Below are 22003 nucleotides of genomic sequence, written 5' to 3' on the forward strand. Positions count from 1 at the left end.
GTGAGAAGATGACATTTTAGCAAATACTTGAAGGATAGGAGGGGTGAGATCCACAGGAATCTCAGGAAAGAGCTTTCTGAGCAGAGAAAACAGCAAGTGCAAAGGCCCAGGTCAGTGACATGGGAGCAAGAGCGAGGTGGCCAGTGCTACCAGAGCACTGAGGGGAGCTCAACCCCTCTGCCTTCCAGTTTCAAATAGGAAGCATTAGAAAGCAGGCTTAGCAAAATGCCACCTGACCTCAAAACCTGTACTTTACGTCACCTGAGAGGCCACTGTAGGACCATGGTTTGGGAAGGCCCAGAGTAGGAAAGCCCCGTGCACAGGTAGACCCAGTGGGTGCTTGCTTTCCTGTTACCACCTGCAAGAGCACAAAAGCTCTTCCCAGCCAAAGGCTCTGCTGTCCCTGCTGGTGATTCTCTGGTGCGAAAGCATTACCTCTCTAGAAATCCCTGAGGGGGCAGAAGGGGTTCCTAGGAAGTGGGGCATCATAAGGGACTTGCCAGGATTCATCCACCTATAGGAGGCTGAGGGGCATGAGCTAGAGGAACAGGGGCCTGCACAGGGAGTATGGGCGGATGGGTAATGTGTACTCATATAGGACTTATGTGCCTCCTTCAGGCCAAAAGTATCATCATTTTCCAGCCCAGACAAGAAGCTGGGAAATGAGAGCCTGGTTGAGTGTCCACAGAGTGGCTTTCTTCCCAGGTGCAGCCTCTGACAACTTCCTAGTAAATTTCAAGGTGGGCTTAATGTCCCACTCCCTCTGGACCTAGCCTTGGGATCATAGAGGGGGAGGGGCAAGAGCAGAATGGAATGTCCTAGTCAGTAGGGTAGCATGAAAAAGGCTCTGTGAAGGCTTCAGGGACAGAGTAGAGCACCTTTGAATACTAAAGTCCAAGGTCACTCGTAACTAACTGTCCAAAAGGTCATTGATGAAACAGCTAGATGCAGAGGGAGAATGAATTCTTAGGACACATTGTGCAAAGCTGCTGACCACCAGCACAGGGAAAGGTAGAGCAGGCCAGGTGGGATCCCCGGCTGGGAGACCTGGTGGGGATCAAGACAGAGCTCTGAGACCAACCTGACAGTTAGACTTGGCACTGGCTCCTGGAGGCCAGGTGTCTGCCTGAAAAAAGACAAAGGGAAAACTTGGAAAGTTGTAACCTCATTCCAAGTTGTTCAAGAAAGACCTTGCTTAGAACCATCTGACAAGAACCGGTTGAGTAGATAATCGCAGCAGATGTAATTGTTATGGATGCTTTTAGAGTCCCTTGGACTAATCCTTCTTAGTCTCTTAATTCCAGGCTTCCAGATATGGAGTCTCAGTGATGAAGAGACTTGCTCTTGTCCACAGCAAAGTTTGGTAGAAAAGCAGATTTAGAATGGAGAATTCTTAATGCCCACGCTGGCATTCACGTTGCCCTGGGGCCATGGTGTTTCTCTAGAGGGGAGGAGGATTGTGGCCTCTGCATTAACACCTGTTCCTGAAGGTACTCAGCGATCTTAACTGCTGCATTTGTGGAATGCAATAAAGTTTCCATGTAAGTCTTCCCTGCCATTTCTCAAAGTCTTCCATGGATGGCACAGCAGAAGTTACTTCCTACTTGAGAATTTGGGGTGCACCTTACCAGTCAGACTGGCTATCATGGCAGTGACTCTAACAGAATGTTATTGTGGGAGACAGAGACAGCCACACACCTGCCTATCTACAGGGCAGAGTTTGGGCATTTTCAGCCACTCTGTACATATGGAAGAATTTAAAAAATGAAAAGACCACCAAATAGTTATCACCAAAAGGAGGCCGTCAGACAGTGCTCGTGAACACAGTTTAAACACAGTTCAGGTATATTTAGTTCATGTGTTTTTTTCCCCAGCACACAGCGAATCAGAAGCAGGTAAGAGAAGGGAAATAGTAATGCCCATTGGAAGCCTGAGCTCCAGGGGGAACTCTCCCTCTGGCGCAGATATTCCCAGTGTGCTCCCTGTATCGGCAGCCTCAGCATCACCTGGGACCTTATTAGAAATCCAAATTCTCAGACCCTTCACCCTTAACCAACCTACCAAGCCAGAATGTCCAGGTAATTCCACTGCCCACTCAAGCATGTGAAAGAAACACAGCCCACAGCCTGCAGGTCACAGTGTGGCAGGGGCTGTCTTCTGATTCTGCACACGTATGGGGAGCAGAAGTGAGATGGTCAAGGCAGAATGCAAAAGTTCAAGTGCTTTCGTGTCTCTGAGATGTAAAACCATGCAGCATTGTGCGCCTCTCCTCTCTGTTTGCTTTGGGTTCACAGAAATGTGTATTTCTAGGTGCACTGTGTGTACATCCTGAGTGTGTGTGTGTCGATGGGTGTTGAGAGTGGGTGTGTTTTCAGACCTGCCCTCTTCCTGTAACTGGCTGTGTGAGATTGGACAAATGACATAACCTCTCTGAACCTCACTTTCCATATATTAGTTAAAAACCAAGGCTGATTTCTCTGGCCCTTCTCCAGTTCTGAAGAACTCTAACTTTGTGGTATTCTCTTAGTTTACTGATATGAGAAGAAATTGGGGTGGGGGAAAGTGAGGCTACCCATGTTTATGTAGTATTGGACAATATGTAAGCATGCATATATCATATGAATTAGAATATATATTGATATACTCTATACCATTAGATATTTTATATTACATTATATTTATAATATACCTATGGTATATAATATTGAACAATATTTCCCAACATTAAATTAGCCAGCAGATGGTTAGGTTTGCAATTAGGGAGGTTTATTTCACCACCGGCAAGGGGCTTCAAGAAAGGGTGACATTTAGTACTGTCCCTTTGAAATCCTAATGACCCTGCAAACTAAAAATTACACTGTGATACCAGAAAAAGTAAGCTCTTCTCTACATACATTGATTTATTTTCTATAAGTCATAAAACAGTAGCAAACCAAAGAAAGAAAACTATATTTTTATATTCAGATTCATGCAGTGAGTATCCAATTGACTGGCCAACATCTTCTGATATCCTTTTAAAATTGACTATATAAAAGTCTAATATTCTTTTAGAAGACCCACAATTATATATATATGTATGTGTGTGTGTGTGTGTGTGTGTGTGTGTGTGTGTGTGTGTGTGTGTGAGAGATATATATATCTGTTTGGTATTAAGCTTTTGCATAGATTTTCCTCAGCTGCTCATTATGACAGTCTTCTGACAGATATCTTCCTCATTTTTCTGCTGAGAATCTATCAAGAAAACTAGTAAACCCTTATGAGAAATGTAGACCAGCATGTTGTTGACTGCCAGAAAATTCTTTACTCTCTTTAACCAAAATTTTCCAAGAAATGGTGGCAATTTAACCTTATCTGGTTTCTTTAATTGAATATCATTTATTATATTTCTGTTATTTACAGCCACAGATCACGATGGTGTCTTGAAGAAGGCAGTTCAGTTATCAATGAGATATGCATACCTGCTTAGTTTAGTTTGTACAGCAGAAAAGCAAAAGTTGGTCTCATTATCCATCACAAAATACATAACATTTAAGGATGCCCTAGTAAGCAGCCAACCCAGAAAACAACAGGAATGCCTTTGGAATAAGGTAAAATTTAGCAAAGGGAATTGACTTATTTTTATTATGTAAACTTTCCCCCCTTTTTTGGATTTTTATGACTCTGCATACATAATAAAATTCCATACATGTACTTTTTTTTTTCAAAAATGACAAAATGGTAATAGAAGAATTTAGGATCCTTTTCAACTCTGCTTAAGGTTAAGACGTCCCAGTGTGAAATCTTGATGTGCCCACTACTTTAAGCACCACCAGTAAACATTCACCGTTGACTCCAAACATGCTGAAGAAGCCAAGCTGCTGGCATGCTGGTGTTCAGAGCTGCCTGCCGATTCTACCCGAGGGCTTCACCCAGGGCTGAATCCCCTGTTGCCCTCTAAAGCCCAGGACTCAGTGAGAAAAAAGAGAAGTGAACTGGATAGTAGATATTTACCATACTCCTCTATTTAAAATTCAGGGGGCAAATAGGCCTTTTAATTGAACACAGACGCAGGAAACGGGAGACATAAAGTATTCATTTTCTCCAGCTTGAAAGTTTATATCGGAAGTTCCTATATTTCTTGCAAAATACCACTATTTAGCACATGAAGTCTGATGGTTTCAGAAAGTAAGAATTAGGTGTTCCTTTGATCTAGCTTATAAGTGCATCCGAACCACACCTTGAAGATGATAATGCTTCTCATTTCCCCTGTGCCTTGGTGTTACAACTCTTCAGCACCGTGGTGAGCCTGAGGGTCAAGACCCCTACGAAGGCGATAACGTTCCTACTTATTTCCAGGAACACACACGTGGGAAGAGTGGAATGGGCTCTTCCCCAATCCTCCAGCATTAAACTCAGCCCTGAGACTCCCAGGGCTTAGAGAATAGCTTAGAGGGAAGAATTGCCTTCTCTGAGAGTTATGCCTGAACACTTCTGCTAAAGCAGACAGTCATCAGTTAATCTCTGTAAATGACTGCGATTTTGGCAGGTGTCAGCTGGTATAGAAATTGCCCACAAGTTAAAGCTCTTATTTCTAAGTATATAGTAATGAGGGGACTAATTAAAACAAAAAACAAAGAAAGAAACTCACATTGTGCCTGGTCACAGGACTTTTACTTGAAATGATGATTCCTGTTGGGGGTCTTCATGGCACAGGTCCCCACGCTTGGTGGCTAAGAGAGACACAACTGGCAAGAGTCTTTCTTCCAAGGCTGGCTGTAGACTCTACCACACCAAGTGCCATGTATTCAGAATGATCTCACTCACATCCCTTCCCGGGGTTACCCACTGTTCTTGACACAGTGTTCTTCAAAAATGCCACTAAGCGCCCAAGGAATGTGAAGTTTTGACAGTATAAAACCTGCTGGCAGGCTTTGCCAACTGGCATTCTTTACGAGGCAGGTAGAGCTCTGCACAATAATTTTTCCCGCCTTCTTCTTTTCCCAACTCATAATGCCAGGCATTAGACTGTGGTAGGCAGTTAAAAGGCTGAAGTGTTTTTTGGTGTTTGGTTTTTGGGTTTTTTTGAGATGGAGTCTCGGTCGCCCAGGTTGGAGTGCAGTGGCACGATCTCGGCTCACTGCATGCCCCGCCTCCCAGGTTAAAGCGATTCTCCTGCCTCAGCCTCCTGAGTAGCTGGGACTACAGGCACCTGCCACCACACCTGGCCAGTCTTTTGTATTTTTAGTAGAGACGGGGTTTCACCATGTTAGCCAAGATGGTCTCTATCTGACCTTCTGATCTGCCCATCTCGGCCTCCCAGAGTGCTGGGATTACAGGTGAGCCACCGCAAAGGGCTGAGTTATTATGTTTTGAATGGGTGTTCCATTGGAATTGTTTGTTTTTCTGCAAGAAAACTGCAGATTTTTCAGTTTGATCATCAGGAGGTCAACTCTCTATGGCGGAGATAAGAGGAGGGAGGAGCTAGGAAGGCTTCATCCAGAAGCACTGAATCACACCATGACTGACCAACACAGATTGTTGTAGAAAAAAGGACGTTTTCATACTTCTGAGGGAAAGAAATGATGGCAGTTGCTCCAGGACCTGGCCCCATGGCCTTTCATCCACAAAGCTGCTGCTTAAAATACTCAGACCAGAAGAAGCCTCCCACGTGTGTGCTGAGCCTGCGTGACTCAGGCTGTTTGCATTTGAGTCCTGTGTTGTGGGCTGGAGCGCTGAGTCAGAGTCCAGATTTGCCTTGGTGACACATGACAAGAGGGAGCATTGCATTTGAACTACACAAATATTATGCTTAAGTACTTTTCCTCATTTTGGAGCCAAACAGGTCTTGTTAATGATAAAATCACTGCATTATAGTGGGCCCTTTTTTCTGGTCTGGAATTTGAGACAGTGTCAACTGTGCCAAGGGGCCTGGCAGCAGGAAGAAATGGCCAGGCATGGCGATTTGTAGCCATAATGCAAGTTATACCATTTAATTTTATAATCGTAGCCGTCGGGAGCTGGACTACAGTGCACTTCTTGTGGCCTGCTCTTACCCCAGGCCATGGGAGTGGAATCAAGGGGGCCTCTTTCTAGTCTAGGATTGGGTCAGGGCATGTGAAAGAGCACTTTATGGGGGCAGCAGGCAGGCTGCTTCTCAACCTGGCTTTGATGCCACTTGACAATAGGGAACGGGTTGATCAAGGACTCTTTATTGGAACCACAGGGCTGAGGAAGCAGCAGGAGGCCATTCTCTTTAAAAGAGAAATGAATGGCTCAGGCCCCCTACAGCTACATCCCTACCTTGGAGCCTCAGCTGTGCTGGACAGGACTGGCTCTGGTTTAAGGACATCTTGAGAGAACTGTAGGCCCCAGTCTCCTGTAAGTGGCCTCTGCTTGCTGCTTCCTGGTGACAGTTGCTTTCGTGAAAAGCATGATGAGGACACTTGCCATCTATATAGACACTGAGGGACCCACCATCCTACCCTGGAGTCCTGAGCCTCCTGGGGAAGCTCTCCAGATGGGCTGCAGCTACCTCTGGGCTCCTGTGGGCCTATTATGCTGGGAATATTGGACAAGTCACAGGCGAGGCCTTCCTGTCAACTTTTTCTCCGGGGTACAAAGGGGAGTTAGCTTCAGGGAAGAAGGAATGCTTGTGAGAAGCCTGTGAGGAGAAGGAGAGGGAGAGGGAGAGGGGCTGAGGATGCCCTGTGTGTACCTGGAAATCTGACCTCCCCAGGGGCTGTGGGTTTGCAGCCTTGCCTCATTTCCCCTTGGAGGCGCCCTGCCACTAAGCTCCAGGGCCCACTTTGCTGCCTCTAAAACTTGCATGTGGTTGGGTTTGCAGTAAGGAACAGCCGTTCTGATGCCCCTGGGAGATCACCTTTCCTGGCTGCCACAGCGTGGCCCCTGGCATGTGGCCATGTGCCAACAATTAATGCACCTTTTTCCCTCCCAGCATCATCACCACCACCAAGCTCCGTATCCCCCTGAGTTCTGCCCAATGGAAGTCGGTGTAGAGGGTTGGGGAGGGTGCTGAGGCCCAGACTGGGGGAGCACTCTGTGGCCAGGGTGGTGAAAAGGGGCCCATTCTGCTGAGAGGACAGTGGCCTCAAATTACCACTGGCAGCTAGTCCACTGGGCAGATCTCTAGCGAGTCTGTTGGGGTGAGGGAAGAGAGAGGAGAAAGACAAGAAAAGCCCCAATTTTAGGAAATCCACAATACATTTTCTGATCTCTTCCCTCCCTCCTTCCCTGCCTCCCTTCCCTCTTCCCATCCCCTCCCCTCCCTGCTCCCCACAATAGGACATCGGCAGAAACTAGATGATCAGCCCAAGCCCGGGAGCTTGTCCTTTTCCGAGCGGCTCAGTGAACTGGAGCAGCTGCGGCGCACAGCCATGAGGGTCAGCCCACACCACCCAGCCCCCACGCCCAACCCTCGTGCCTCCCTGAACCACTCCACTGCCTTTAACCCTCAGCCTCAGAGTCAGATGCAGGGTAAGTACCAGACGGAGCCCACTGCCCGCCTTTCCTGCACCTGGGCCACCACCCACAGCCGAGTCTCGTGTGCAAAAACCCTCCCAGACCAACTGGGATTTCCCCTTGATGCTGAGCGAGAGGCCTCGAACCAACAGCACCACCTGGGAGCTGTTAGAAATGCAGAGTCTTGGGCCCCAGCCCAGGGCCACTGAGTCAGATCTGCATTGTAACCAGATCCCCGAAAGGAGAAGCATGGCTGCAGAGGATATGCGAGAGCTCTGGGTGTGGATATCCATATTGGATAGATAGCTCTCTTGAATTTTTTAAGAGTTAGCTTTGGCTATGCTATTTTTTTTACCTACCCATTAGGCTTGAACACACACACACACACACACACACACACACACACGTCAAGCAAGGTGAAGATGGGTATGTTTCAGGTTCTTTTTATTGCCAGATTATTTGTGGGATTTGTATCTAATTTTTTTTATTATTAAGAAATAGTAGAAATGTCTGGATGCCATTACATCAAGAGTCTCATTTGCAAATCAATATAGAATGCAGGTCCCCTCATCCCATGGGGCAAGCTGGCAATTGCAAAAGCACTGTAAAATGCAGTAATTGCCTAGGGCCCACTGTGCCAAATTAGATAATATAAGAAGTTCATTTACACTGTAGAACCACTGACGTCAATGACTGTTTGCTCTGTGATACCGTTTCAAAAATCCAAAATGCAGACTTTTCTCTGTGCCATGCAGGATGCAGCTGTATGTGATATGGTTTACAGTAATATTTCTTTCTCAAAGTAGCAGGCTTGTTAAGGAACAGATAAGCAACACATCTGGAGAAAAGGGCAGGTGGCCAGCTACAGATGTGGTGGCTCCTTGCCCCTCTCAGACAGCAGGAATTAGCTTCCCTGGGAATTTTCTGTATGTGAGTTGTACTGTGGGATGTACAAGTGTCATCTGTTCCTTTGGGTTTCCAGGCAAGTAGCTCTCTTTTTGGGTTAAAACACTGGTTCTCAAAAGAATAGCTCTCTTTTTGGGTTAAAACATGGGTTCTCAAAAGGCATCCCTACTGTCTCCCACAGAGCTTGACAGCCCATGCCATTAGCTCTCACAGTTAGGTTTCTGGGGGAGGTTCTTTTACTTGATTGGAAAATTTCCAAATAAATCTTCCCAGAAGATACTATGCACACAGCTAAGTGGCCTGTCTGTGGAGTAGCCCTTTTGTAAACAAACAGAAAGAAACCTAAAGCTTGATGTTTTGGGGGGCTGCCTCTCATCGATAAATTCATTTAGGTGTATTTAGGAAGAGGACCCATGAAACAATTGGTTTCCTACTACATAATAATTATTAATAATGATTTAAAATGTATACATTGATGTTTTTAAATTCTAAAATACAAGCGTAGATGGTAAATTAGGTCAAATGGTATGTTAAGTAAGCGAGATGGGCTTGGAGTGAAACAATACCTTGTTTCCAAAGAGGGTACAACTATCAAGGAGATTCTTTCATCTTGCCTTTAAGTTCATTTACACTAATTCACATCATCTTCAGTAAACTAATTCACATCAGCCACTCGTGTCAAATCCAAAGGAAGGCTCTGTTTTCTTAGTTTCTCATCGCTTAACTGGCCCTTTATATTACTAGGCTGATGAAGGGATTGCCTTTTACTGCTGATATTGGAACAAAAAGTCTTAAGCATTTTTAAAGGCAGTGGAAAATTCAGCCACATGAGGGAAAATTGAAATTGTCACCATTGAGTTGCCTTGTCTTTTCATGACAAGGGAATCGAATCTGATTTCCCTCTTCATCAGATATGCCTCTTTACTAAAAATAAAAAATAAATAAAAAATAAAAAATGGGGGCAGTTGCACATTGAATTTTCATCCTCTGAAGCTACTGGGCAAAAGCATTATTATGGACTCTGCAGTAGGCACTCATCAGCTCTTTGGAGTCCTGTATGCTTAGCAGAGTATCAGGTTTAACACCAAGCATCACCCCTTTTCTGTTCCTTTTGAAAACGTTTTAGTTCTGTAACATTTAAGAAATCATGACTCGCTTTTAGGGTTCCCTAGGGGCTTGGTTGCTACTCTAAAGAATGTGTGAACTATATTGCTGGTGTTCTTTCTTTCCAAAATATGAATTTGATATTCAGTACTTCACTTGTAAAATTGTAGGAACAACTTTTAAAAAATAAGCATCCAGAATATTTTCACGTGAAATGGCTTTTTCTTTCATTCTTTCTTTCCTATAAGAAAATGCTGTTTTATACTAGTCACGTTTTGAGTAGACCCCTGGGCTTTTTCTCTTGAAGTTGGAAAGTTAACAGGCGTAATATGCAAGTCTTGTTCAGCCAAGACCTTCAGTTTGTTCTTGACATGGAGGAAAATGCTTATTTTTCAGGCTTAGCCCTGAAGTTTCTATATTTACCAAGATACTTTAAGAAATATAGTATGTGTTTATGGCTTCCTTTGAAATGACAGTGGTAGTTTTAAGAAAAATATCCAAGTTGTCAGAGAAGTTCTACAGCCGTGCTGTCCAGATGCGTGAATGTTTGCCAGTTTTACAGAAATGTCAGTAACTGGGGGCTTAGAGAGCTCGCTGGGATTTAGAGAGAGGCTCAGGAACCCTACCTTGCTAGGACTTTATCGGAAGGGTTATGCCGGCTCCTCTAACTCCGTCAGCAAGAAAACACTGATATAGAATAGCACCAATACTTACCTAGAATCACATGTGCTGGAGGGTCACTCAAAATAGACATCTCAAATTATCTGAAGCACGGTACAGGTTGCCACGCCACTACACCACTGTTTATTTGTTGAGCTCTTACCTATTAAAGGGCTGAGGTTTACTTCAACTTCCTATTTTACCCGCTCTTAAAATTGAATAGAAAGTCATTTTGTCATGAGTAGACCCTTGAGCTACACGTTTCCACCAGTTAAGATACCATTGTTAACTTCTACGATCAAACCTTAGAATCCCTTTTTAATTTCTTTCAAAAGATGGAACAGGGAAGACTCTAGAGCTGATAATACCAATGCCTGTCCAGACACAATTCCCACCTAGAGATGGCTTCAGGAAACCCAAGCAAGTGACTTTAAAATTTCACCCCTGATTGACCAAATATGATGTATCACATTTAAGGTGTCGTAATTTCCTCCTTTCTGGGAATATGAGGATGGAGTAATAGACACTGGTACAGAAAACTGAAACCTAGATAAACTAGGAAGTCCGTTCTGTTGTTCTGCATGTTGGTTGCCATAAACATGTAGGCAGACGGTTTAACTCTTTAACTGGACCAGTTGTGAGCTATTTTGACATGGGTCAGACATTTGTACACATTATTCCATTCCTTCAATAATTCTTTGGTATGGTTTATAAACAGAGAAATTGAACTTCCAAGGTTAAAAATTATCCAGTATCCCAAAGATTATAAGTGATGAACTTGGACACAAACCCAGACCTTCTGGGTGCAAGGCCAATGCAGGTGGGGTGGCCATTCCCTGGGCGTGCACTCTTGGGTCAAGGATTGATTTACGACAGGGCTGGCCAGTGTCAAGAAGAATCCCAGTCACCAGAGGAGAGATGGAAGAAGTGTTGGGCTAGTCACTCACTTCGCAGTCCTGTATTGAACATGTTCTATTATAAGTTGATAAGCAGAAGAACTTTGGGTCCAGGCTCTGTGGTGGGCACCTTAATAAACTATCTCCTTTGGTCCATGTGCATTTGTTTATAAAGTTTGGGAGAAAAGAAAACTCAGAATAATGAATCTGTAAATAAGAGTGAAAGAGGGGTGAATACGCAGGGAGAAGGCTTACCAGCCACTCTGTTGACTTTACTGGGGCCTTTACATTCCTACTTTTGAAGTCCATTGAGACCAAGTGCTTATCATCCCAACCCAGTCAACATCCATCCACTTTTATGAGTGCACATGCCTCACTTTGAGAGTTCCATATGGCCAAGAGGGGCCCCTGACCTCTCAAATCATCTCCTGATTTTTTAGTATTCCAAGTAACTTTTGTCTTGCCATTTTCTCCCCAAATTAAAGTTACTTAGGAAAGACTATATTCTCTCTCTCTCTCTCTCCCCCCACCCTTCCCTCTCTTCCTTACTCTTCTAGCAATTTGAAGCATAAAAATCAAAGCAGGTAGGGGCTATTTGATTACCTTGGAAGTGGAGGCTACAATCAAACACCAGAAATCCTCATATGTAAATCTATAAATGGTCATTTAATGGTTACACAAAGTAACATATTCTGAGTGTGGGAAATTAACAAACAAGAAAGGTGAATTATTTTATTTAAAAATAACTCTTAACTTGATGTAGTAGGGTATGAAAGCCTTTCTAGGTCTACAGCATTAGGATCTTACCCTGAAAACAAGCCTACATCAGGTGTTCACATGAATAAATAAAAATAATTGAAGGAAAAAAGGGAGAGAGAGAAAAAAAAGGAAAACCAATGAGATGACTGCAGGGTGTAGAGCCCTCTGTTGGCTTGTGGAGTATGAGCTGCCTCCTGCCCCCCTTTCCCTAAGCAGGCAGTGAAGTGATAAGTTAATAGAATGAGAAGCACTCTCAAAGCAGAACTGAGAACTCAGTTACCGATTTTTATGTTCTTAGCTGGTGCAACATAAAGTGTGAATTTAAGGAAAGTTTGGAAAATGCAAACTAAGGAATTGCATTGTGGATATTCAGAAAAGGAGAAAGAAGAATAAAGGGAAAGTGAAGCTTGGTTTTCTTCTTTAAGAAGAAAGCCCAAAGGCCTTTGCGTCCTGGTTTACTTGGTGCCCTTTGTTTCTTGAGTTTTGGGCTTAGTCTGTTATCCTTGCTTTCTAGTCACTCAGTTGAGTTACTTGACTACGCTTAGAGTGGTAGCCTGACCTTATATATTTTTCTCTGTGCTCTATTTATGGGTAGACGTAGTTACCAATGCAGTGCTCCCTTGAACAGCACTACTTAAACACTTGTGATGTATTTACAAGTACTTTACAGCTAAGTATTTAATAAATCAGCCCTTCAAAAGAGCCACCAATATGGTGAGCTGTCAGTACCATAGTAATCATAACCCACATTATAGTGGGTCTTCATTTTCAGACCAAACATTTTCATGGACGTCATTTAAGGTGATTAGACCATGTTTTTAGGAGCATGATGTTAGTACGTGGTGGACACCCTTGCTCATTAGAAGAAAAAAAAAGATTCACTGTAGGGCTTGAACTTAATGATAAATTATTTCTTTTGTAGACTGAATATGTTCTGAACTTTCCCCTTATGCTTGTAAATATGTAGGCCAGCACATCCAAGCACTAAATGGTTTCATTTGAAAGAATAATAGTTTCAGCAAAGCTGTAGTTGGAACATTTGTTTGATATCGATTGCTAAATAGCAGAAGGTTTAAGCTGGGAATCTAATAGCCAAGAAAGCAGACCATAGTGGCTAAGAAAGAATGAGAGCTCAACAGACAAACTGCCTTAGTTTCTATCACATTCATTATGAGGCTTTTGGCAAGTTACTTAACCTCTGAAAGCCTTGGTTTTCTTATCTGCAAAAGGGGAGCAATAATTAATTACACTAGCAGATCCCAGGACCATTGTGAAACATAAAGCAGTGGACGTTAGAGCCAGCCCATGGTTAACACTCAAAAACTGTTAGCTGTTATGATCAACATCAATAATATCAAGTTGTCTTAGTCTTACAAATTATAGACTGGGTCTATAATATGTAAATTGTTATAGACCCAGTATTATATTATTTATAATATATAAAGAAAATAAGTTTGTTTGCCTCACAGTTCTGGCAGCTGGGAAGTCCAAGAGCATGGTGCCATCATCTGGTGAGAGTCATCCCATGTCAGATAGGTGGAAGGGCAAGAGAGCATATGTGAGAGAGCTCGCTTTTATAACAAAGCAACCTCAATGATAACTAACTTACTCCCTCAATAGCATCAGCTCATTCGTCAGAATGGAGCCCTTATGACTCAGTCACTTCCCAAAGGCCCCACCTCTCAACATTGCTATGATAGCAACCAAGTTTGGACACATTCAAACCATAGCATTCCACTTCTGACCTCCCCAAATTCATGTGCTTCTCATTTAAAAAATACATTTATTCCATCCCAGTGGTCCCAAAAATCTTAACTCTTTCCAGCATTAACTCAAAAGTCTGAAGTCCAAAGTCTTGCCTAAACCAGATATGGGTGAGATGCAAGGAAAAATTTAAAGCAAATTGCATTAGCTTTGAGGCTGTGAAATCAAAACAAGTTTTCTACAATACTTCAAAATATAATGGTGGGACAGACACAGGGTAGAAATTCCCACTTCAAAAGAGAGAAACAGGCAAGAAAATAGGGGTAACTGGTCCCAGATAAGTTCAAAATCCAACAGGGTAAACAACATTAAGTCTTAAAACTGGAGAAGAATCTCCTTTGACTCCATGTTTTGCCTTCTGAATACAATGAGGCTAAGGCTAGGCCCCCAAGGCCTCAGGCAGCCCTGCCTCTACAGTTTTGCTGGGCTTAGCCCAGACTTCAGCTCTGTCAGTTGAAGTCTTGTGTCTGCAGCATTACCAGGCTAGTGTTGCACACTCATGGCTCTACAGTTCTGGGTTCTCTGGGATAGCCCCAATTCTGTGTTTCCATTAGGCACAGCCTTAGTGGGGACTCTCTTTGGCAGCTTCACCCCGCATTTCTGTTCAACACTGCCGTGGTAGGTACTGTCTGCACTGGTATTCCGCTCTGGTAGGTCTTGGGCTGAGCTTCTGCACAGTCTGTGGCATCCTTCATAATCTAGGTGGAGGAAGCCATGCTTCCACAGCATGTATTCTGCATGCCTACAGAATTAGCACCACACAGAGACCATTAAGGTATACTGCTTGTGCCCTTCAGAATTGCAGCCTAGGCTACACCTAGGCCAACTGAAGCCACAGTTGGGGTGGCCAAGGTGTGCTGCACCAGGATGCAGGAAGCAGAGACTAGAGGCAGTGAGCCCATGAAGGGTGCCCTAGGCCTGTCCCCTAAAGGCATTCTACCCTCCTAGATCTCTGGGCCTATGATGGGAGGAGCAACCTCAAAGATCTCTGAAATGCTTTTTTGGGTCTTTCTCCCATCATTTTGATGCATAGAATCTGGCTACTTCCCATTCATACTAATCTCTTTGGCAAATGGTTGCTTGACCACACCCTTACTATTCTCTTCCAAATACATTTTCACTCTTTACCTGGCCAGGCTGTGAATTTTCGAAATCTTTTCATTCTGCTTCTGTTTTCATTGCAAATTTCATCTTTAAGTCATTCTTTTGCTATCACATCTCACTATATGTAGTTTAAAGTAGCCATCCAGCAGCCTCATTGCTTTGCTGCTTAGGTGTTTCTTCTACAAATATCCTAGTTCATCCCTCTTGAGTTCTACATTCCATTAAGTCCTAGGACATGGACACAATTTCACCCAGCTCTTTGCAACTGTATATTTTATAGATATGGCCTTTACTCCAGTTTCCAATACCTTGTTCCACATTTCCATCTGCTGCCTCATCAGAATGGCCTTTACCAGCATTCTACCAGCACTCTGGTCACAAACACTTAAGTAATCTCTACGAAGATTTAGACTTCCCCTAGTTCTGAGGTCTTCTTTCAGCACCCTCACCAGAATTGCCCCTAGTGGCAGAGCGGTCCTTGGCAATGCAGGCTTTTCCTAGCCTGCTCCTCCAGATTTGTTCAGCCTTCACCTGTTATGCAGTTCCAAAGCCACTTACACACTTTCAGGTGTTCATTGTAGTTACAACCCCACTTCTTGGTACCAACTTTCTGTCTTAGTTCCTTTGTTAAAACAAATTCCCGAGGCTGGGTAATTTCCAAAAAAAAAATAAATTTATTTCACAGCCGGGCACAGTGGCTCATTGCCTGTAATCCCAGCACTTTGGGAGGCCAAGGCAGGCAGATCATCTAAGGTCAGGAGTTTGAGACCAGCCTGGCCAACATGGTGAAACCCCCATCTCTACTAAAAACACAGAAAAGTTTACCTGGGCATGGTGGCACACACCTGAGTCCTAGCTACTCAGGAGGCTGAGGCAGAAGAGTTACTTGAGCCGGGGGGTGGAGGTTGCAGTGAGCTGAGATCATCACACTACTGCACTCCAGCCTGGATGGCAGAGAGAGACTCTGTCTCAAAAAAAAAAAAAAAAAAAGAAAGAAAAGAAATTTATTTCCTATGGTTCTGGAGGCTAGAAAGTCTAAGAGCATGGTGTTGGCATCTGGTGAGGTCCTTGCTGCATTAACCCATGGCAGAAAGCAAGGGGCACAAGGAAATGTGTGCAAGAGACAGCTTGCTTTTATAACAAAGGCACTTCAGCGATAACCCATTTGTGTGATTATGGCATTAATCCATTTATGAGGGCAGATCCTCATGACCCATTTGCTCCCTGCAAAGGCCCCATCACTCAACAACATCGCAGTGGCATCCAAGTTTCCAACATGTGAACTTTTGAGGGACACAATCAAACCACAGCACAAGTATATTAGTTTCCTGTGGCTGTTTTAACAAATAACCACAAATTTGGTGGCTTCAAACAACAGAAATGTATTCTCTCCTAGTTCTGGTGGCCAGAAGTGCAAAATCAAAGTGTTGGCAAGACCATACTTTCTCTGAAGGCTGTAGGGGAGGATACTTCCTTGTCTCTTCCAGCCATTGGTGACATTCCTTGGCTTGTGACTGTATCAGGCTGTATCATTCCAACATTTTCTTCCCTCTTTATATGGCCTCCTTTGTGTCATCTCCTCTTCTGTCTCTTACTGAGGCCCACCCAGATAATTCATGATGAACTCAAGATCCTTCAGTTAATTATAGCTTCAAAGGCCCTTTTACCATGTAACGTCACATTCACAGTTCTGGGGGTCAGGAAATGGACATATCTTTTCTGGAGCCACCATCCAAACTACTGTATCTTTGTACAAAGGATAGGGGATATCGGACCATTGACCAGGGACAGTAGGTGAGACCAGAGATAACTCTCCCAAGTCCATCCCCCAAAACAAACACAGTGGACAGGTAAATGTAAACTCAACATCTCATGCATGAATGCCCCAATCATGTTACTATAACCTCAGTCCATCATTTGTTTAAACCCAACATCATGGTACTTTTACTTCCCAGCCAGAAGAATGTATGATTTTTTTTTCTAGACGAGATTGGGTTTTTTTTTTCTTTTTTTTTTTTTTTGAGACGGGGTTTCGCTTTTGTTACCCAGGCTGGAGTGCAATGGCGCGATCTCGGCTCACCGCAACCTCCGCCTCCCGGGTTCAGGCAATTCTCCTGCCTCAGCCTCCTGAGTAGCTGGGATTACAGGCATGTGCCACCATGCCCAGCTAATTTTTTTTGTATTTTTAGTAGAGACGGGGTTTCACCATGTTGACCAGAATGGTCTCGATCTCTTGACCTCGTGATCCACCCGCCTTGGCCTCCCACAGTGCTGGGATTACAGGCTTGAGCCACCGCGCCCGGCCGAGATCGGGTATTTCTTAATATTTTCTAGAGCACCTATGCAGATGGAACCAGAGGTCTGACAGTGATAGAGAAAGAGCATTCTTCCCTGTGTCCAGGGAACAGTGCCAGACAGGGAAACAGAAGGCCCAGGTGCCTCTTGCCCTAGCCTCCCACAGCTCATGACAGCTTAGATGGTAGGAACAGAAAGATGGGAACAGAAGATGACATGATGACCAAAGCCAGCCAGTTGGGTTGGACTCAAGAATTTGACCTCCCAAAGCCAGGCATGTGGTTTTGAAGCAAGCTGCCTTTTTAAAAAGTGACTTTATTGCCATTTCACACACCCATTTCAAAAGGAGAGTGATTTACAAATCACCTGAAGATAGACTTTCAAATTTGGATATTTAAAAAAGAAAGTTTTACTGTAGTCATGAGGTAGTATCAAAGTTTACCAAAAGTTTGTATTGAGAGAGAACAAACAATATATGCTGATATGAAAAGCAACTGTACTTAGAAAGCTACTTTTTGTGTTCTTAGAAAGTTACTCCTTGGGTTTTCTTATTAGGCATAGTTCTCCAGACTGAGTTGGTTTTACTCACCTGCATGATTTTTCCTTGCCTTATGGAACATAAATTCAGGCCTGCTCGAATTCAGTTATTGGAGAGCTCTTTAAAATCCAGCATTTGTGATTTAAATGATGCTGAAGGGCTTTAATTACCTCTGTCTTTGCTTATTTCCCTGTGGCCCTCAGAACACTGCACCCTGACTTTTAGGGGAGATCTATAGAAGCAGAGGGTTTCACTTGCCTCAATTGTCACTAGCCCAGTCACATTTCTCCTTCCAAGCCTTGGCCTCACAGGGAATTTCTCGTTATTGAACAATTGCCTTCAAAGCAGTAGAATAGGCCAATTGTTATGGAGATTAAAGATACCAATTGCAAAACTCCTGTAAATAAAATCTTCACTGACAAACCCAGTTTCTTTTCATAGACTTTTCTTCTGTAATCTCTTTCTGGCAGAACATCTTATGTTTTGATGTTAGAGATTCGGTTACCAACCACAGTAAATAAAGCAAAATAATAACAGAAAAATAGTATAGAACTCGCCCTAAAAACAAACATGGGTCAATCATGTTTATTTTCGTCTCTCTGTGCACTCCTGAGAATTGATAGGGAAAGAATGTACCACCTCTTATTCAGGTGATTTCTGATTTGCCAGCTATGGAAAGTCTTCAGGTGGAGTTTTAGCTGGTTCACGCTCCCCTAAATGGCATGGAACAGACCATTTTCTGTTTTAAAGAAACAAGTATTTTTAAGAGAAAACAGAATAGTGGCACTAAATGTTTGGCTGAATCATGCCTAGGACAGATTGGACAGAAAAGACAGCCACTTCCTCCAGACTCAGGATGAAGTACCACTGTCCTGGTACCATCAATATTCCATATGACTTTAGGGTCATGTTTAGGGTTTAGAACTTTCTAAATAGGGTTTCAAGATTGTAAAAAGCATCTTCCAATTCTGATCTCTATAAATCCTATTATGGGAATTAACTAACCTTTTTGGAAGGGGATTCTTTTTCTTAAAGAGGAAATTCCCTACTTTCTTTCCCAGAGGAAATTAGTGTGGGCAGAGGGAAGAGGAGATGGCGTTCCTGACTTGTGAGTCTCATGTCACCTAACCGCTATTGGGTGGCATGAAACTTGAGCTTTAAAACAGGCCAGGGGCCGGGCACGGTGGCTTATGCCTATAATCCCAGCACTTTGGGATATTGAGGCAGGTGGATCACCTGAGGTCAGGAGTTCAAGACCAGCCTGGCCAACATGGCGAGGTCGCTACTAAAAATACAAAAATTAGCTGGGTGTAGTGGTGAGTGCCTGTAATCCCAGCTATTTGGAAGGCTGAGGCAGGAGAATCTCTTGCGCCTGGGAAGCAGAGGTTGCAGCAAGCCAAGATCGCACCACTGCACTCCAGCCTGGGCAACAAGAGTGAAACTCCATCTCAAAAGAAAAACCACCAGAAATGGAAATGGTGCTTAATTTTTCAACTGTCCTGGTTCTTCCACCCAATCTGAATTGGGTCATCTGAGCCTCCGTAAGTCAACATGGTCAGTTCTGTTTAATAAGACTCGGGCCATTGTAGCGGCCAGCTCAATCCTCCTGGAAGTATGGAGGACATTGTAGGATCCTTCAGTTGGTGTCATAAAAGCAAAGCATCTCTAGGGAAGACCTGTGAGTCAGGCCTCAAGGCCCCCGCTGAGTCAGTGCTAGCTTGGGTGTCAGGAGCTCTCTTGTCTGGGACAGTTAAGTCTTCCAGCCCTGTAAATTGCCAGTTCCTGCTATGGATGATGTCCTCTTTACCTTACGGCTTTGTATGTTCAACCTGAGTCATTCCAAAGCCAGATCCAGGACCCAGAGAGCTTATGCTGTGCCGGTTCCTCCTTACATCACTAGAAGGACTACATATGTACACTTGCTTTGGGGTTTTTTTAAAGAACATCTCAAGATGAAAAGGGAGGAAGAAATCACATGATTAGGGATGGCACTTCCTGGAGTTGCAGGTCATATGAGGGAAGCGAACACGGTGGTTTTATGAAGTCTCATGGGATTATTACACTGTTGTGGCCACTCTCACTCCATTAGTGCATCTCTCTGCACATATCAGATGGCAAATTGTATAATGATAAAGTTATTTAAATATCTGTAAAAGTCAGCACAAGCTCAAGGGCTCGACATGGCCTTTCTGCCCGTTAAGTGGTTTATTTAGCTCTCTCATCTCAAGGCCGGTTAATCTTCATCTGTACTTTGTTGTAAATCACCCACTGTGTGGAACAACCATAAAAATTGCCTGAGTTTTAAGACGTGCTTCTTTTGGTTGTCCAGGAAGACTGGTATCTTAAAGATGAATGCAGAAGCTTTTGAAGCATTAGACTCACCCACTTTCCCATTTTAAAATGGTAGTCTTTGTTTGTGATTGTGTCTATACCTGGGTTATCATAGAGCAGCTAAGACAGCAAGATTATGACAAGGAGATTGCCTAGTTCATATGTTTGCCAAAGGGAGTCATAAAATAATGATAGCTCATATTTATAGAACAGACCAATGGTGTTGGTTCATTGAATCCCCACCGCCAATCACCTGTAGGTGCATGACATGGTTAGGTGGAGCATTGCCCGGAAGGTCCTGCCTGTGGTGCCTGCTCTGTTTTCATGTGACTGGGCACTGTTTCCTTTACCACCAAGTTCCAGACCCTCATCTGTCATGTAAGTGATTAACCGAGTTGTCTTAAACACTAACATTCTGTCATTCTGGATACTACAGTTCCCATGAATGAATAGTCACCCCTAATGAACATTCTCAGGAAAACCAGTAGGGCTGCCCCAGAGTCCCTCACTCTGCTGCTGTTTTAGAAGAAGCATTTATAGTTTTGCTGTGTGAGAGGCTCTGAGCCACCATATGTTCCTAAATGAGAGAAGTCATTGCCCAGACATGGATCTGTTTAATTTAATATGATTTACCACAAATTACGAAGCATGACTTCGAAATTGAATTTCTGCAAAATTACTGATGGCCAATTCATGTGGAAGGGAAGGGAAATCTTGTTATTCCTATGCCAGAATCTCTTCCCGATTTCCTCATTTGATTCTTTCACGCCTTGGGGTAGGGGAGGGGAATGCATTCGCAGCTCTATAAAAAAATTGTTCTTATTTTCGAACTTTCTCCCTGGTCACTCATGGCTCCCTCAGAGGAAGACACAGCATCCTGGAGATGTGGAGGCAGAAGTCAGTTCTTCTGTCCATCCCTCTCCCCAGGCAGGATAGAGCGACCCTTTCCATCTCATCCTCAGAAAGGACTCAGAAGAAACATGGCAGCCTGCAGAATGGGCTTGATGAGTAAGGCAGAACGTGGGTCTGTAATTCCTCTGTGACACTGCTCCCCCTCTGCAAACTGTCGTAGCAATGATAGCTCCTAACTCATGGGAGCACTGTGAGGATTAAATGAGTTAGCTTGATGCGCAGCACATGGGAAGCACTGTGTTACTTATTAATCCTTCACAAAGTCATCCCAAGGATTGAGATATATTTTTAACAAATATTTAGCATGGATCCTGGTACTCTGTCAATACTTAATAAATGGTCAGTGTTATTCTTTTTACTCTCATTGCTATCTGTGTGCCCTCATTGGTGGCACTGGTGTATCACCAGGTAATTGTACCCATCGGTCTTCTCTGAGTCACACATTTACTCTGCGATAATTCCCCCTGGTGTCTCCTTCTTACTCAGGAGTGATTATAGCCCCAGAGTGGACAAACCTAGTGGCAGTTATAGTGGTATTTTCATTTGAGTTTTGTTTCCTTGGATAAACTCAAACAGGAGAACTTCCCATAACCACTGCTGCACAAGACCAAATGGTAAACTATTACAGGACCTTAAACTTCTTTGCTCAAAGCCCTGTATTTTACTCATGAGACACTTGAGGCCCAGGGAATTCCAGTGATTGTCCCAATTAGAGGCAGACCTAACATCCAGGTTTTTGGGCTTCTGGCCCAGTGCTCTTCCCATTGGCTGGTTGTGGTTCTGCCTCGAAGGTAGCCTAGAAACAAAGTCTCTGGGGTTGGTGTGCATCATTCACTTGGGCACTGAACCATGCTGTGCCTCACATTGCGTTTTTCTAGAAATACACCGTCTCAGAGAGATGCTAGATCCCCGTGGTTGGGTTCAATATCATATGCTGCTTCCGAGTCTCCACTTTTAAAATGTTGAATTCATGCTAAGGAGTGATTCTGGTTGTTTTTTTTTTTTTTTTTTTTTTTTCAATGTTTTTCTCTTGTCTTCCAGGCTAACTGCAGCCTCCACCTCCCAGGTTCAAGCAATTCTCCTGCATGAGCATCCTGAGTAACTGGGATTTCAGAGTGAATTACAGAGTCCACCACCACACCTGGCTAATTTTTTGTGTATTTTTAGTACAGATGGGGTATCACCATGCTGGCCAGGCTGGTCTCAAACTCCTGACTGCAGGTGATCCACCTACCTCGGCCTCCCAAAGTGCTGGGATTACAGGCGTGAGCCACCA

The 22003-nt window shown here is 43.8% G+C and overlaps 1 protein-coding gene and 1 long non-coding RNA gene across 5 annotated transcripts in view; both read left to right on the forward strand.

Moving 5' to 3' along the window:
- Positions 1–22003, forward strand: part of RUNX1 (RUNX family transcription factor 1) — a 258174-nt gene that overhangs the window by 208409 nt on the left and 27762 nt on the right. For 3 of the 4 annotated variants that reach the window (XM_032276945.1, XM_032276944.1, XM_032276943.1), the window contains exon 7: positions 7282–7473. The exons of the other annotated variant lie outside the window; for it this stretch is intronic. In XM_032276945.1, the coding sequence (XP_032132836.1) occupies positions 7282–7473 (192 nt within the window). The remainder of the gene's footprint in view (positions 1–7281; positions 7474–22003) is intronic. 4 annotated transcript variants of the gene reach the window in all.
- LOC116550848 lies at positions 15605–21744 on the forward strand. The gene is made up of 2 exons (XR_004268604.1): positions 15605–16645; positions 16960–21744. It is a non-coding gene; the product is annotated as an uncharacterized LOC116550848 (long non-coding RNA).

The sequence above is a fragment of the Sapajus apella genome, unplaced genomic scaffold, assembly GCF_009761245.1.
Source record: "Sapajus apella isolate SASKATOON/1434 unplaced genomic scaffold, GSC_monkey_1.0 scaffold8, whole genome shotgun sequence".
Classification (NCBI taxonomy): domain Eukaryota; kingdom Metazoa; phylum Chordata; class Mammalia; order Primates; family Cebidae; genus Sapajus; species Sapajus apella.